Source organism: Dunckerocampus dactyliophorus, chromosome 6 (assembly GCF_027744805.1).
Source record: "Dunckerocampus dactyliophorus isolate RoL2022-P2 chromosome 6, RoL_Ddac_1.1, whole genome shotgun sequence".
In the NCBI taxonomy this organism is placed as follows: Eukaryota; Metazoa; Chordata; class Actinopteri; order Syngnathiformes; family Syngnathidae; genus Dunckerocampus; species Dunckerocampus dactyliophorus.
This window is the reverse complement of record NC_072824.1, coordinates 24,331,704-24,349,559: the sequence shown is the minus strand read 5'-3', so window position 1 is coordinate 24,349,559 and position 17,856 is coordinate 24,331,704. Positions and strand designations below refer to the sequence as shown.

Here is a 17,856-nt window from a genome sequence, read left to right as displayed (position 1 = left end):
TAAGGGAGTGCTGAAGCGAGTTCCAGTCACATGCTGCAGCAAAAATAAAGGACTTCCACAGCGTAGGATTTTGGAATACACATCGCAATGATGTCATTGGATCTCAGGTGATAGTTGTTATGGGAAAGGTGCAAGAGGTTAGAGAAGTATTGAAGTGTTTTCCCTTGAAGAGAAGCCAGTGATACAACTGCCTGGTGTGGAGGTAGGGCTAGCCTATCAGCTTATGTAGATCACAATGGTGGGCTGCAAAAGTCACACCAGAGCCAAACGGATGGCTGAATAAAGAGCATCCAGCCCATTAAGAGCACACTTGGAGGATAAAATAGAATAAATACATAAAGATGCTCATTAATGTAGACATTTCTTCATTTCAGCTTGCTTGCTGCATTTATATATTGCTCAGTTGTTCACAAATATGCTTGTTGCTAAAATATTTTTTTTGTATTAAATCTTTCTCCTTTTTCTTAATTCTTAATTCTGACGATATTAATGAGCAGCAAATTAACGGTAAAGCCACAAAATCATTCAATGATTTGGAAAAATTTCAAGCTAAAAAAAAAATTCTAACAATACTTATAAAAAATATGTGCAACACAGTTGCTCCTACAGCACTTGAATGCATCACAATTAAAGCAAGGCGTTGAAGCAGGTGTGTATAGTACTACTGTTGTCTTTAAATTGACGCAAATGCGCTCGCATTTTAGCTCATATCTGTGGAACTTGACTTTTTTTTTTTTATAAGATATGTTTGGACTGTTGAAGATACCACAGATCTTCGCTCTGAGGTCAAGGATGATGATCCAACAGCGGGCTACCTTAATCCACAGCAAACCTCCTCAATGTCAAATTGGCACATCGGTAAGTTAATTAAACAAAGCATGATCAATGTAATATTTTACCCCCTCCAATGAGAATTGATTGACTATGTATAAATAATCTAAGTTATAAATAAGTGTGTATTTGTTTCTCAGGAAAAAACGTTTGTCCTGACCGTGTTGGCTTTAGCCACCCTGGGGCCTTCAGGATGGATCCTCGCTCACCTTGACTATTATAAAAGCTGTGACTGACACAAAGCTGTCTGTTCAAAGATTGTACACGTTAAAAGCCAATGTCTTCTCCATTACTCATGAACGTTTAGTAACCCCAATAAATATGTATTAAATTGCACCTTGTTTGCTGTTTGACATCCTGCTGCAGTTCGCCAGACTCGGTGACCGAATTAAGGGTGGGTGATCAGTAAATACATGACCAGTATTTCCATTGCTGATGCTGTACTTTAAAATGTTGTAGCTCATTGAATGATTTGGGGATTCCTTTATTCATTTGCTATACAACTTGTAATTAAGGTCAGAGGTGAGCTATCCCAGCTGACATTGATATAGGCAGGATACACCCTGGATTGGTTGCCAGAAAATCACAGGACACAAAAGGAAAAAAACATTCACACCTATGGGCAAGTCCCCAATTAACCTAACATGCATGTTTTTGGAATGTGAGAGGAAGACAGAGTACAATTACAAAACCCATGCACTGGGAGACACACCAATGCCCCAACACAGATTTGGACCTTTGATCTCCCGACTGTGAGGATGACATGCTAACCACCAGGCCACTGTATGAGTGTTGCCTTCAATTGGTTCATTATTAGAATTGGAATAAAACACAGAACAAATATTTTAGGTAAACAAAAGATCAAACTTATTTGAACAATTTAACTGTATAAAATACAATATAAGACCAGTGGCAGAGCCAGAAATTTTTCATTGGGGTGGCCAAGGTGGGACCATTGCTCACATAGAAGGGGGCAATAAATTGATAACTGAATTGTCTAGATGGCCAGTGGGGTGGCCGGAGAGTGACCAGGGTGGCCACACCGTAGCTCCGACACTGCTTTTGGACTGTCTATTACAGCAATTAATAGCTGAGCAGTGGGTTGAGAACATGATTTCAATGCATAGTTTCTAGATTATGCTTACCATCATGGCGGCTAAACCCACGCAGGGCATAATACAGAAGTGGATGCTGATCAGCACTCCTGCTTTAACTCTAGACTCCTTGGTTTACATTCCCATTCATGCTGCTACAGAGAGCTTCCAATTCATTCAGTTCATGTAAGATGTGGTTTTATTGACTGCTCCTCCTCAAAATAGGCAGCTCGCTTCCGATGTTTGCTGCAGTGAAATGCGTCCAAGCGGAAACGGCGGTTAGGCTGAACTAATGTTCTGCACCACAGAGCCGTGTTCGTCAAAATTGTCCCCCAGCCGTGGGGGTGGCCCCTGGCCACCCGTAGCCACTGTATAAGACCATGTGACAATATCAACAAAACAATTACAGTATTGTCTTATTACATACAATTGTTTGAGCAAAGAGTAAATAGTTCAAAATAACTGAATAAAAGCAAACAATATCAGCCCTCATTTAAATCTTTTGGCTTAAATATATGTATTTATTGTGTATGTATTTTTTGTATGATGGGAAAAATAATTTATGCACAATGTTAGTGTGTGGTTTCTAATAACTCAGCAAAGAACGTTATACTAGTTTTTTTTTTCTACAATATCATTTTTTATGGACGTAAACAGCATTTGGGGAACAAAATATATTCATTTGTATATACTGTATACTGGATATATACTATAATGTGAGTGTCCTCACTTTTGTGAGACACAGGCTATATGTTTTATATTATGTTGTTTATATTATAAATTAAGCTATATTAAAATGTAATAATAAATGTATACTGTACTTTGCGCGCATATACCAACGTCATCCCCTCACTCAATCAATCATGCCATTCTGCTATCGACTGTATAGACGGTACACCTTTTAGACTATCGATTGTTCAACCTGGAAGAACAGGAAGTGGATACGGCAGAGCTAGCATAGCTATCCGGAAGAAGTAGCCACTCGAAGGCAAAACTGTCTGCTAACAGCTCGACGTTGTAGTAAATGATTTTGTTTGCACACGTCGGTGCTCCTGTAGTCGGGTAGACTGCTATCATGTTGTCAGCGAATTTGGAGGATTTTTGCTTCCTCGAGGAGGATGAAGTCGGCGGGACTCGGTAGTCTGGTTTGAGCTTCCTGCTGCTCGTTCTCCTCAAGTTAGCTCTTTTTGGACACGTAGCTCGGGGTAAGTTATCTCATGCGTGTCCAGCTGCGAGTAGAAAACTACTTTCAACTCATAATAATGATAATAATAATGAAGTATTTTTGATATTAACTTTTCAATTTGTCCGGATCTTGCCTACCGTAACACTTTGTTTTGAGTATTATAAACGTTGCCAGTACTGTATTGGTCTGTTGCCTGGTTACCTGGCTCCTTAACCAAACTGATTAAACTTGAATATTATTGCAAGCGGGGAAAATACACGTACAGTATTTGTGCATGACAAAGTAGGTTGTGGGACAACATTGTCTGGCACATATCTGAGTCCAAGTGCCATTTTATACTAACGTCAATATGTACAAAATGAAACCTCATTCTTCCTTACATTCTATTGCTTTGATTTACAGTTACTGCAGTATATATACACTGCTTACAAAAAAATGGTGTATTTGGCTTTCGGGGGGAATTTCAGGATAAACCTAAAATGCACAACAAACTTTGCAGGTGAACTTAAACGGGCCTTTTCTAAACTTTTGAGGGTCCAACTGTAACTTTTTAACAGTGTCATCAGAAGGTTGCAAGAGAGGTACAGAGAAAATGGAAGAGTCACACTAAGGCGCACAGTATGCCTTTCTGCTAGAGAACAGCAATTTTTGCAAAAAGTACTGAAACATTAAACACTAAATTCAAAAGTAAAGTTTCACCTCACCCGAAACCGAATACCCCTAACTTTGTGTGAGTAGTGTATTTTGTCTATTTTTTGTTAATGTAAATCCTTATCAGAGAGGCCTTTTAATACTCAAAAGCATCCATCACATGAATGATGAAGAGCATGGTGCATTTTCAGTGGTTGTGAAATGAATGGCATCATTCATGAAGAGGTGTTCTCTCCAAAGCCAATCTCAGTTATAACCCAAATTAACTGTGAGGAACTTTACATATAATGACTTATGTAGCATTTGCAGTAGTAGACACACTACAGGATGATAATGGGCCCTCCATATCATATGCTTTCATATGATGCTTGTAGCCAAAAAAAGCAGCTTTTATAGGAACTTTACAAAGCTGTTCTATAGCATGTCCAGAATGGGAATGGCACTTTTTTTTTAGCCATTTACATTTTGGTTTCTTCACTCTGTACAGGAATGATAATGCACAGTACAGCGGCATCACAGGACCCCTCCCATGGTGTAGGGGAAAGGGGGGAGCTGGTACACACAATTTCCAAGGAGACTCTGGGATCTCCAGATGCTTCTGAGCTGGGAAGCCCAAGATCTACACTGAACTTTGACCTCCTCAACATGGTTGTGTCGTACAAGAGAATGGCGCTCTTCTTAGAACCAGTGACAGATGCAATGGAGTTGGCTCGCTTCCTGCTCGGGTATGTATCTGTACTACAGTGAGGTTGAGCACAAGCCATTTCACACTTTTCAAATTTAGAATCAGATAAAAAAAATAGCAGTTACAGTTCATTTGTTTCGGGTTCAAACTGCGGCCATCATAAAACTTGTATTAACTTCACAGGCAATATTATATTATAGTTTTCAAAAAGGGGCTGTTTGCAACGGTTACATGGCTGCCTGGTGGGTGCTAAGCACCCCTCTTTGTTGGAGTCAACCGTGGAATGAATCGTGTCGCTGCTCACTTAGCAGAAGATAAATATTTTTATTGTTTAGGTGGAAGATGCCCCTGTGTTCGCTGCTTGTCTGCGTATTTTTCAATGTCTTCTTCTGCACTATCAACGAAGGTAAGAAAAGGCTTCAGCTGTCTTGAGCTGTGGATTATTGGTTAATCTACTCACGTCTGGCTTCCTCTTTTCTATCAGTGGGTTGGATGTCAGTATGTTTGGTGGCAGTCACGGTGCCTGCTATTTTGGGCTACCTGCAGGACAGGTGCTGGGGCAGAGCCTCAGAAGCTGAGCTCCAGAGAAGACGCTATCATACCGTGCACCGCAGAGACTTGCAGACGGTGCACCTCAGTAAACAGGAGGCCATGCTGGAAGTCAAAGACCTGTAAGAGACACATTTTTCTGTTTGTTTCAAAATATGAAGGCAAAATGGAATTTTGACATATTAGAATGTGTGAGCAATACACAGAACTGATAAAGTTAATTGCAACTATTGTTTCGTATCCATGCAGTACATTCCACTCATAAATAGAAAGAGTAATCTTGTGACTTTACAAATTTGTTACACCGCAGTATTTGGGCGGGATATAATGCTTGCAACACATTAGAAAGTAAGCACCCTCTGCCAACTTCCTGCAAACGGGCCCTTTAAATATAAGCTATTTAAAAAGTTTTAGTTGAAAAGTTTCTGCAATATGGGTCGCCGCTTGTCACTGAGGGGTGATGGTGGGTCCTGCAACCAAGCTAGTTGAGAACCACTGCTCTACAGCACCCGAGAGGTATAACAAACAGAGCTCACTTGATCTTAAGTACAGTATATGTACACATAGGGATGTTGGGGTGTGTCTTTGTTTGTATAGTGTTTGCAGTATTGAATGAAAGGAGGTCCTTGTATACTCAATGGTACAACACAATTACTAAGGCAATGTCTGAGTACTCATTTAAAAGCAACATAAAATGCAAATAATACATTTATAAATGTATAAAGAGGAACACAACAAACAAGAAATAAAAAAAATAGAAGTAATCATGTAGCCTGAATATTACACCTTAAAACCGCAATATTGCATAAAGAAATAGTGTGATGTGTTAAAGTGGGAGAGAAATTTAGATGATGCTGATGGCTTATATGTCCTGTCTCCATCAGGTTGAAGCACCTGGATGACATGCTTTCTTCGGCCTGTCATTCAGCAGAAACACTTTACAAGGTCCTGTACTGGGACAATCACACCACGTCATCAAGGTCAGACTACACACACACACACACACACACACACACACACACACACACACACACACACACACACACACACACAGAGTAAAGAAGTCAAGTAAATAAATGCACATTAAGAATGTGCAATAGAAACAATTACACAATGCAACAGTATAAACAATCATTTTATGGTACTATGGTGATCATAATAAGCTGCAACAGGTTGCAACGCATTGTCAGTAGCATCCTGACAGTGACGCTTGTTTAACCTTTATCGCCGACCTTAAAACGGCAACAGCAGTGCTCAGTTCCTACATGTTCCGTTGTCGCTTTCCACAGTCCACACAAGTGACCCCTACTAACTAACTGGTTGTAGTGTCTTTTGGAAGGATTTGTGCTCAAAGAAAGAAACCCAACACTTGCAGCTTGTTCATTGAAGTCCCTGCAGATAGTACTTGAATTTTCTGGTATTTAAATTTATCTGCAAAATTATGTTAAATAATTACACTATAAAAACTATACTATGTTTTTTTTTGTTGTTGAAATAACAGAGATGAGCCCAAGCAATTCAAACGTTTTGTGTACTAATGAACTTTTGAAGCTATTATACTTTGAGGCTTATCTCTGTACTTTTTGGCAAAATCCAGCCTGCCTCTATTATTCTTCTTGCAAATGAGTAGTTTGCATCTTCTGGTGTCCATTGTACTTTTTTTCATAAAGTCTTTTATGAACTGGAGATGGTGATAGCTTCACTCTTGCTCTTTTTGTTTGTTTTGTTTGTTGCTTTTAGGGTCTTTCTTTACATCTCTCACAATGATTCTGCCATCATCTTTTGATGTTTTCCTTGGTCTACCTGTTTGACATCTGTTACTTGGTACACCGGTGATTTCTTTCTTCTTCAGGGCATTCCCAATGATTGCCGTGCTTATGATAATATTTGTGCAATGTTTCTGATTAATTTTCCATTTTTTCCATTCTCTCAGATTCTTAATTGGTTTTCACCCATAGACAGCTCTCTGGTTTTTAGGCAACCCACAACCAAAATGATTAATGTCCTTCATGTTATCAGTCATCATCATTCAACTTTTAGATCTTCTCTGCAGATTCTATGGAGGAACGTTTACAGTGGTGTGTCTTCTCTACCTTGCTCCTGTGGGCTGGGTGCTCGCTGGGTTGAACAGTACCATCTTCCTATGGAATCGAGACTTCCACAGAGGTCAGCTCATCCTTAGAAAAAAAAGATCAGCAACATCATATCTTTGAAATATTTTGTAAACAACAGTTGTGACTGTGTTGTTTCTCGGCCTCTAGTTTTGTTGGACCTGAAGAAGTTGTTCCATTTCGGCAAGGACCCCACTTCAGAGGCAGTGTGTGAAGAACAGGAGCACAGCAACATAGTGGACAGAACACCCACACCAACCAGTCTGGAGGTGAGAGACACTCCGATGGAGGGTTGGTGCACTGAAGCGTTCAGTGGATGTGACGTACAGTACTGTGCTAAAGTCTTAACTTAAGCCATTATTAGATTTGTTGTATTTTACGTCATCATTATTAGTCAGTCTCATCACTGGAATTGAAACGACGTCAGAAAATTGATTGTCGAGTTGGATATTAATGAAAAATAACATTTTGAAAATGACTTGTATCCTTGATTTGTTCTACAAAATGACTGCTTTGGAAAAAGGTCATTAAATCGACAAGCTCGACTTTTGCACTGCACTGCGTTAAAATTTCCCTACAAAGCGTAACCGTCTGTACAGTACACTCCTCCACGTTCTTCTACTTGTATGTGTTTTTTCCATTCAAATTCACATGCCGAGCTCTTATCAAATGCACTTCTGCCACCTTCTGTCCGTTTTTATGGCTTAAAACTACTCTAAAAGTGGCATCCATTAGTGTGCAGTTGCATCATCACCTCTTTTTGCCTCTTGCGCAAAAAAAACGTACAAGACGTATAAATACGTCTTTGGGATTGGCCGTTCGGGATTATAAAAACATATAAATACATCTTTGGTATTGAAAGACTTAATAATCAATTCATTTTTTAAGGGCCAGTAAAAAACAAGCTGCAGGCTGGTTGCACTTTGGACACCACTGTGACAGTAACCTGTTTTGTAATGAATTAATGAATGTGTCTGTTGTAGGACATGTCACCTGGCAGTGTCGAGGAAGCTGAAGAGGCTGAGCCTGATGATGAATTTAAAGATGCAATTGAGGTATTACATTTACATGATTTTGCATTTTTCATGGGCAGACCCTGCATGAACATTTGAATTCTGTGATGGAATTACCTGTATGGATTATATTACACTCAATTATGGTTCACTATTAGACTATCATGTTCATACTAACCATATTTAACATAATAAATATAATTTGCCGCCACAACACAAAATGCTGTAGACCTTCTCATATATGGGAGGAAAAAACACATTGATGAAGTCGTTCCTATTTTTTTCCCCCGATTTCCTTTGAACACAGGAAAGTTCAATTCCCCTGCAAGTGAGTGTTGCCCCCACGGCTGTCTGTTAGTGTCTCTCTAGTAATCTTGGCTGTTCTAATGTACTTGTCATTCATGTTTTGTGAGCTGACCTGCGTTTAGAAGCCTGTATGTAGCATGTTTTTTCGTAGTAACATGGATGCTTGTGGGTTAAGTTGTGCTCTGTGTTATCCTGCATCCCAAAAAGGAAACCCCTTTGGTGTTAGTGGTAAGTCCCTCGTATTCATTCATTCTTCCAAATCTGTTGTGTACTTTGGCTTTGAAATTGCCCACGGTGATATTTAATGTTGGGTACACAGTTGCACTTGAAATCATTCCACCATGGTCGTAAATTACGTTTATTGAAAAGGCAAGTTGCTGGCTATGGCTGAGGAGGACGGACAACGGCAGGCAGTTGCAGAGAGGGGAGACGACATCATGGCACCGATGGAGGTGCTTCAGGCCCAAGACTTCAAGGCTGTCGAGAACACCTAACCTGTGCTGATTTAAAATTGAAAAAGATGTGGCCGTTTGTAATAATAGAGGAGCTATTTTTTTGTTGGTTTATTGCTACTACTACTAGTTACAGTTAAGCTAAGCTACAATGGGGGTTGAATAATTTCAAGTGCAACTGTATTGAAAGAGTGTGTCGTCGTGGATCTTGTCTGCATGAGGAGTTTTATTCCAGGTCTTGGATAGTGTCGTGACATTGGCATTTCTCACCTATAAAAGCATTTTTAGTAAAACGGAATATGGGATTAGTTTGTTTAACCCACCATAAGTGGTTCCTTATGTGTGAGAGATCCTCTTACCATGCATGAGCTTGTATTTTTTGGTGTGTATCTCGTCTGTTATCACTGCAATGGTTGTGCATTGTTTTATTATATGCTATATATTTGCTAAACATCTGCAGTGGAATCTCGAAGGTCGATCACAATCCATTCTGGGAGGATGGGCAATGAAAAATTTGTACTTCAGAACAAATGTTCCCATAGAATATGAAAATTAAGTGTATCCATTCCAGGATCAAGCTGTTGTCATCATAAAAACCTTTATTAAGATTTACAACATTTGTTTAAAAGACAAGAACACATGTACAGTACCTGCCAAATGTGGGGTCGTACGGTTGAGAGTGGTTAGCATTTTGGCCTCACAGTCAGGAGATGGAGGGTTCAAATCTCCACCTGTGCATGTCTGTGTGGAGTTTTGCATATTCTTACTGTGCATGCATGGGTTTTCTGTGGGTACTCTGGCCTCCTCCCACATTGCAAAAACAAGCATGTTAGGTTAATTGGAGACTGTAAATTGTCTGTAGGAGTGAGTGTGAATGGTTGGTTGTCGATATGTGTCCTGCAATTGGCTGGCGACCAGTCCAGGGTGTAACCTGCCTGTCACTCGAGTTCAGCTGGGATAGGCTTCAGCTCAGCAGTTTCTAAATACTTGTACTGTGCAAGCATTCCCCCCCAAAACTATCAGTTTGTTTCCAAATTGTACGAACATGGAGGAATTCAAATACTGAGGTTCCACTGTATGCTCTGAATAGTCATGAAAATGCATTTGTCCCTCCGTACCCTTCCTTGTAATAACTTTACCTGCAGTTGTCTCACGCTTTGTGTTTTTCTTTCTTGTATTTGCCTCCTCACTTTTCAGGAGGACGATGATGGTCCTCTTGGAGCACCCGAGTTTGACACCGTCTCTGAAAACGGTCTGCTTAGTCGTAACGAACCGATACGCAGCAAAGTGTCCAAGCTGACAGAGAAACTGCGCAAGCGCTACCCCACCACTGGTGCAGGTCAGTGTGCTGTGACTATAATTAGTTTCAAGGTAGCTGATATGAATATGAGCTCTTACAAATGGCTGCTCTTTCTTTTTACTACAAAGGCAACTGTGCCAGCTGCAATGCTGTCTTCTCAGTGCTGAAGAAAAGGGTGAGACTTGAAAGAATTGTAGTACGGTATTTTAAGACATTGTATTAAGACATTGTATTTAGTCTTGCCTCAACACATGGGTTTCTCTTCCTGTTATAGAAGAACTGTAGTAACTGTGGCAACAGCTTTTGTTCGCGATGCTGTTCTTTCAAGGTGCCGAGGTCTTGCATGGGAGCCACAGGTATGCCAAGAAAAGAGTCAAATACAGTGGAACCTTAAAGGATGTTGGTTGTCATCCAATGTATTATTATAGTTTGAAACAGTTTTTTTCCTAAGTAATCCATTTTAGAGTCACCAGCCATTGTTAACTGGACAGGCAACATTTTAAGTAACACTTCAACATTCTTAACTATCATACAAGTTGAATAAGAATAGCTAGTTACTAGCTAGTTATGTTAATCGTTGTGCAATACTGTGCAGCTGTACAAACTACAGAGGCGCAGAGGTTTGCTGAAGTCAACTTGATGAATTGAGCTTTTTTTTTTTAACATTCTTGTCATATATGTGTAAAAATAAGTTATTCCCCCTTAAACTTAAACATATGTATATTCCTCACTTCCCACTTATTGTTACTTCATCTACTGCATATAGTATGTTACTCAGAAGTCAGGGAAGGGATGTGTGCTGTATTCTACATCACCTTTTTACTGCTTTGCCTTGACTTATACCCTTATGTAGTGCCCTTACAAAAAACCCCCACAGAAAAGCAACACACACTTGCAGAGGGAAGAATGACAAGACTGAAGTCTTACATGATATGCTGAAATCATGCTCACAGCTCAATAGGACAGCCCTTGAGCAGTCCAGTGGTGATGGATTCAATGCCCCGAGAACACTGTGACTTGAATGAAAGAGAATATTTACAGACTGGCTAACGTGTAAAGGTTCAACCGACAACATTTTTCAATTTTCACGTGTATTTTCATCGTCCCAAATTTTTCTTGGTTTACACATTTAGGATTTAGGGTGAGCAACTTTTGAGCTTCCACTGCATTTGATGCTCAGAGTAGCGCATTATCCTGATTGTACAATATTAACATTTACCCTGTCATTTTTTTCCCCTCAGCTCCAGAGGCCCAGAGAGAGACTGTGTTCGTTTGTGCTGCCTGCAATTCCTCTCTCATCAAGTTACAATGACACGTCAGCCGTGTATCCCAGCAGTATGGTCCTCACGGTTTGCTTCTAAACTCCTCATTAAGTTACTAAACCCTCAACATTACAAGTCTAGATACTTGTCATGCTGACCGCTTTCCTTTTAATGTTCCATCCATCCTTGTGTCACTGGATGTAGACTGAAGGACCTGAGCGTGTCCCTTTGCTGAGCATAGGGACATGTAAGCATGCACGGCAGAGGCCAGGCTTACACTGGCGCTATTAGGTGTCGCTTATTAGATCAATGGTTTTAAATGTTCTGACTGGCCACCAACAAGATCAAATTTGAATGTCTTGAAAATGCAGCCTTGTGTTGCACTGAAAAATACGTTTACTCTGCCATAAAATGTTGGAGGTTTACACTTAAAAAACTGCAGTGAGTGACCTGCTTGACAAGGTGTAGCAGTGCACTGGATTTTTTTTTTTTAATGTACAGTATAAATATTTCAACCAGCATGCTTTGCCTCATGCTGTTTGGCCTTTAAGGAGTGAGCGGCAGCCTCAGTGTCACATTTTTACTGGATCAGAAGTCAACTGGAGTCATTTGATTGGACACAACAGCCTCACACTTACAAGCGGGACTTAAAAGATTGATGTGAAGGCATTTAACTTAAGACAGGCCCTGGGTGCAATGTTGTTTTAACCTTTATGCAGACACCGATGATTGTAATTGTTTGCTTTGCTTTTATTGGACTCATACTTACACTGTTACTGTAATCCCTTCTTCTAAAGCTAATATATTTAATTTAAATTTACAGAAAATACAAGTTATTTGACCTGATTATATTTTTTCTGTATATATTGTTACATCTTTTATGAGTGAAATTTACCATTATTGAAATAAACTCTGAAGTCCCACATGGTATGTTGATGGCCGCCTAAACTTTAAACAGAATGCAAGCAAAAACACTCCTGAACACCATATAGCAAAATGTACCTACAGCTGCATAGTTCAATTTAAATAACTGTGTAACAAATGTCCTATAGCTGATAACTTTTACAATCTTTGACTTCATTTAATATAAAATGACAGTTTTAAATGGACAAAGGTGAAGCATCAGTCACTTGAGCTACCTGGAACACGACAGTACTCTTTTACCCTCTGATGTGCTTTGAACACAAAAAAACAGCAGCATAAACATACACTGTAGTAGTGTGCGTGTGAGTAACCATGGTCCATGTAGCACTTTCCACAGATCAGGATTCAGAAAAAACTCAAAGATTGAAAGCAAAGAAGTGCATTATAGAATATCAATGAGAGTGAGCCAAATTATTAATTTAAAGATGCTTTTCATGTACACATTTACATGTTACGTTTCAACTCGAAGTGGACTGATTTTGTATAGCAGATATGTCAGTTGTAACATCACACAATTTAACGTGTGTACAACTTGAATAATCACCTCAGCTGACTGGTTCATATTAAAGGAATAATGCACACTGGATATTTCTCCTCCGCTGTATGTTAAACGCCAAGTAAGTACATGACAACGATCATATGTTAGAAAAAAATGACATGTTGTAGTTTTTTAAACAAAAACATTTTGCTCCATCAGAAAGCAGAGGCAACATATCACAAGTCACACATGAAAGACACGGAGCTGAAGCCCTGTCCACGGTGCTGAAAGCGACCCGTCAGTCTGCCAACAGTTCAATGTCCACATACATACAGTCTACAGTGGCCTGCACACTGTACATGTGTCCAACATGACACATAAGCATTGCAGCTCATTTAAATATGAATGAAATGTGGTGGTGGTTTGAACGTGCAAACTTCTCCATGACTTTAACGTTAAAATCCATCAGTCCCTGGATAAATTGGTTTTCAATGGAAAGCATGCAAAGAGCATTCAATCGCTGTTTTCCCGTTGTATTTCTCGCAAAAGTCATAATCCTTCCCATGGTGGAAAGGTTCCTGTCAGACTCGGGGGTTTCCATGGGAGTTGCGAGAAAGAGGTTGAGCAGGGTGCACGTTTCTGACAAGATCTCTAGCAGACTATTATCGCAAATTGTTTGCAGGAGAGAGAGTGTGGATTTCCCCACATAAAGCTGTTTGTGTTGGTAGAGAATACTCAGCTCACTCTGCAACTTTTCCTTGTTTTTAAGAACTGCAGGCCATAGTTTGATAGCACAGCTGAGTTGGGCTGATGGAAATGACTCTGAGAACTTTGAGAACAATGAGCAGTCCACCAGCTGTGCTGCAATGAGATAGTCGCTGTTGGAGAACCTGTCCTCCACCTGTGCAATCATGCTGTCACAGGCCTCCTTCATGACTTCGGCCGTGTTGGTTTTCCTCCGCTTAGCTTCGCCCTCGCCGGCTTGGTCGGCGATCACGTCTGTTCTCTCTCTCACCTCCTTCATGTTGGCTATGAAGTTCTCCACAGCGCAACTCACGACTGACCCGTCTATCTCCCGGTTCTGCAGAATGTTTTGGAGAACGTCCACTTCTGGCATGACTTCTGCGAAGAAATGCAAAAGCTGGAGAAAGGTAGGCTCCTTCAAGTGCATAGAGAGGCTGTATGCCTCACTGACGCTCACACTGTCCCATCCTGGCTGAGTACGAATACTATCCAAACACTCCAGTATGGCTTCCTGACTGTCCCATACGGCGTTCACAGTCCTGCTTTTAAAGTTCCACCGTGGCCGCTGGATGTCGTTGTCGCACACCCGAGCCAGGGCAACTGCTCTTCTGGGCGAGGTGAAGAAGGTCGCAAAACCAGCCAAATCAGCAAAGAACACCTTCAGCTCACTGAGTCTGGATGCACATACTTGTTGCAAGGTGACATTTAATTGATGGGAGTAGCAATGCACAAACACTGCACTCGGGTATCTCAAACCCAGAAGCGTTTGCACACCGCCTTCACCACCACTCAACATGGCAGCCCCATCGTAGGTTTGTGCGATAAGTTTCTCAGTCAGCCGCAAGGGTTCGAGAACCTGGTGGATGGCGTTGGACAGGCCAGTGGCAGTTTTATCCTCCACTTGTGCAAACTGCAGGAACCGCTCAGCAACAGTGTTGTCAGCTGTCACATATCTCAACACAATGGCCACCTGGGAAGCGGATGACATGTCAGTGACGTCATATACTTGAACACCGACAAAGGGGGTCTGTTTTAACTGTTTAGCCACTTCCTCCCGGTAGACCTCAAACATGCAGTCCAGAAGCTCCTTCTGAATAGAGCTTAAAGCCAACTTAAAGAATGCCTGAGCGTCAAAATGTCTTTTGAGTCGTGTGTCTCCCTCACACATGGTCTCAAAAATACAGCTAAAAATGCTTGGGTGTAGTGGTTCGGCTGACTCGTGAGCACGCAAATCCATTTCGCATTTCCCACAAAGCTTGACACAAGTGATCAGCCTTTCCAGAACGTACCGATTTTCCTCAGTTTGTCGGTTGTGCTCCTCGATGCACAGCCGATCAGCATCATCGGCGTGTGCCTCCACGGCGGGCAGCCCAAGTAAACCCAACTTCATGGCACATTTCAGGTGCGACGAGGAGCTTTCATGCTTGGCTGTCCTTTCGGACAGGTGTTTGACATCTTTGAATCCAATAGATGCCCACACAGAGTCCATGCCACCGAACAGAAGACAGGGGAAACAGAAGAGCGCGCGTTTGGCCGTGCTCGCCGTGAGCCATTTCTTTTTTTCAAACCAATCCTTCTTGAAGGTGCGGGTCACCATGTCTCCATACTGAAGCAGGACAAAGTCTTCTGGTCTGTGCGGCCCCAAACGTTTTATTTCCAATTGGTCTTCCAACGGCAATTTACCGAACTTCACGCACAATAAAAAGTCTACGTGATTCATGATAAAACTCCACAAACACAATTTTAGCTCGCAAACTAACAGGAGAAAAGAAAACAGCGACGTTTTCTTCTTTTTCTTCCCCTTCCTAGTCTACGTCTTCTTCTATTTCTGTTTTTTTTTCCCATCTTTTCCGGCAGACTGGGCAACGGCCTTGTGCATTGTTGCCCCCTATCTGTGAGTTGGTGTTATTGCTTCATAGCGTCACTTCCACTGCCGTATTCCCTTGATCAATATTTTAAGACCGGTTGAAAGATTTTCCATTTTGAACTGTTGGATCTTAATTAGGTTCTAAGTAGAGCTTCAAAATGCCAAAAGAAGAAATGGGAATGAGACAATAAACATTTTAAGTAAGCAATTTATTGCAAAAAAACATTAAAGTGTGAAGCAAGATGTTCATCAGCTGATCAAAAGTTTAAGACAATTGCTCAAAACCCTCTGTCCCCCTGCCAAAACTGAAATAAAAATGTCAAAAACAGGACTCTGTAATGAGTAGCTGTGGCATTCTTGTTAATCGCCTCAAAAATTAGTTTGGGCATGCTTGATGCCAGGGTTTCCAGGAGGCTAGTGGCAATGTTGCGCCAGGTGGTGAAGATGGCTTCACGGAGGGCATCCACTGTCTGGAACTGATGTCCATTTTTGTAAACTTCCCTTGCCATCCATCCCCAAATGTTTTCAAGTGGATGTAGACCAGGGGAACACACAGGATGTTTCAAAAGAGTGAGGTTATTCCTCTGGAAGAAGTCCTTTGTCAGGTAGGTGTTGTAAACTGCAGCTCAGTTCTATTAAAAAAAACAGTCATTACCACACTGGCAAGGGCCTTCAGTCATGAGGGAAGCCCCCTGCAACATCTGCACATCATCAGCTGCCGTTTGACGCCCCTGCACAGCCTGAAGCTCCACTGTTCCATTGAAGAAAAAAGTACCTTAGATCATGATGGCGCCCCCTCCACTTTGCAGTGTGGAAAACATCTCAGGTGGGATCTCCTTGTCATGCCAGTAACGTTGGAAGCCATCAGGACCGTCAAGGTTACATGTTTTCTCATCAGAGAATAAAACCTTTTTTCCACCTTTCAATGTGCAAATTCCAAATTCCAAACGGGCAATTTTGTGGTGTTGAAGAAGATGAGACCTTTGAAAACGTTTTTTTGTTTTGTCCTTAAAACCCTTCTCTCACAGATGCCGTCTGATGATTATTGGACTGCACTCAGCACCAGTAACAACCTTCATTGGGCGACGATTGTCCCCTGTCTAGACGGACAACCAGTCGGATCCACTGGCTTAGGGCCAGTGTCATTTTTTTGGGCCTACCACTCAACTTTTTTGTTCCATAACCCTCGGGATCTTTCAAGAAGTTTAAAATGACCGTCTTACTATGTGCAACCTCAGCAGCAATGGTGCGCTGCGAGAGGCCTTGCTTATGCAGCGCAACAATCCGACCGTGTTCAGAGAACGCTGTGTTGCCTTTGCCATCACGAGATCATGACAGTGTGAATACCTGACAGAAAGTGACACTGAGTCCACGTTTTTCCCTAAGATTTTGGCTTTTAAAGGCTGTGGTCTTAAACTTTTGGTCAGCTGATGAACAGCTTATTTCAGTTTAATGGTTGTTTGCAATACATTTGCTTAGTCATTTTTTTGGTCTCATTTTGATTTCTTCTTTTTGCATTTTGAAGTTCTACATAGAACCTCCTTAAGATCCAGCAGCGCAAAATGTAAATTCTTGCAATTTTTCATCTGATCAGGAGTGTATACGAACTATGAAGTTTGTTGCTTCAGGAACAGTTATTACTTCCTTGGTTTGTTTGGACACCGTTATTTATTCCCTGTGACAAATGATCACTATTGCTCACGGTGCTGTTTCCTTTGCAACAGAGGGGTGGACTGCTCAGTTGCCCCCAAATGGGATAATTGGATAATAACTGCAGGATTAGGCAAATTTATTCACAAGTGCTCTTATTTTTTACTATTAATTAATTCTTTCAGTCATCCATCTTCTATACCGCTTTTCTTCATTAGGGTCGTGGGTGAGCTGGAACCTCAGGCGAAAGGCGGGGTACGCCTTGAAGTGGTCGGCAGTGAATCACAAGACACATACAGACAAAAAAACATTCACATCTGTGAACAATTTAGAGCATACAATTAGCATAAACATGCATTCCATAGAACACCTGCATGCAGACTCCTCACGGAGATGTTTCAACAGAGACATGAATCCGGATCTCCAGACTACTGTATAATGCTAATGACTAATATCCATCCTAATAATATTAGAGATATCATCAAAAGGCAGTTGATGGTGGTATCAACCATCCATCAATCCATTTTCTATACCGCTTCTCATCATTAGGGTCACGGGGGTATGCTGGAGCCTATCCCAGCTGACTTATGGGCGAGAGGCACGGTACACCCTGGACTGGTCGCCAGCCAATCGCAGGGCACATACAAGTATAGACAACCAACCATTCACACTCACATTCATACCTATGGACAATTTAGAGTCCCCAATTAACCTTACATGCATGTTTTTGGAATGTGGGAGGAAACCGGGTAC

At 41.2% G+C, this 17,856-nt stretch overlaps 1 protein-coding gene across 4 annotated transcripts; it reads left to right on the top strand.

The window, feature by feature from the left end:
* The first annotated feature begins 2,859 nt into the window (after nucleotides 1–2,859).
* zfyve27 (zinc finger, FYVE domain containing 27) lies at nucleotides 2,860–12,368 on the top strand. Of its 4 annotated transcripts, XM_054779411.1 has the most exons (14): nucleotides 2,860–3,130; nucleotides 4,250–4,487; nucleotides 4,783–4,853; nucleotides 4,932–5,118; nucleotides 5,881–5,976; nucleotides 7,050–7,162; nucleotides 7,258–7,376; nucleotides 8,091–8,162; nucleotides 8,428–8,448; nucleotides 8,634–8,654; nucleotides 10,076–10,217; nucleotides 10,307–10,353; nucleotides 10,453–10,534; nucleotides 11,420–12,368. In XM_054779411.1, exons 2-14 carry the CDS (start codon nucleotides 4,252–4,254, stop codon nucleotides 11,488–11,490), a joined length of 1,278 nt encoding a protein of 425 aa, XP_054635386.1. In that variant the 5' UTR covers nucleotides 2,860–3,130; nucleotides 4,250–4,251; the 3' UTR covers nucleotides 11,491–12,368. The 4 variants fall into 4 exon arrangements, with proteins under 4 accessions (XP_054635386.1, XP_054635388.1, XP_054635387.1 ...); XM_054779413.1 differs by lacking the exon at nucleotides 8,428–8,448; XM_054779412.1 differs by lacking the exon at nucleotides 8,634–8,654.
* The last annotated feature ends 5,488 nt before the right edge of the window (nucleotides 12,369–17,856 follow it).

What these genes read in the sequence shown, in the direction of transcription:
- zfyve27 (XM_054779411.1), top strand. Translation starts at nt 4,252, where the DNA reads ATGATAATGCACAGTACAGCGGCATCACAGGACCCCTCCCATGGTGTA. An exon ending in ATGCTGGAAGTCAAAGACCT is followed by an intron (nt 5,119 to 5,880) that starts GTAAGAGACACA and finishes TGTCTCCATCAG; the next exon opens with GTTGAAGCACCTGGATGACA. An exon ending in AATTTAAAGATGCAATTGAG is followed by an intron (nt 8,163 to 8,427) that starts GTATTACATTTA and finishes CTTTGAACACAG; the next exon opens with GAAAGTTCAATTCCCCTGCA.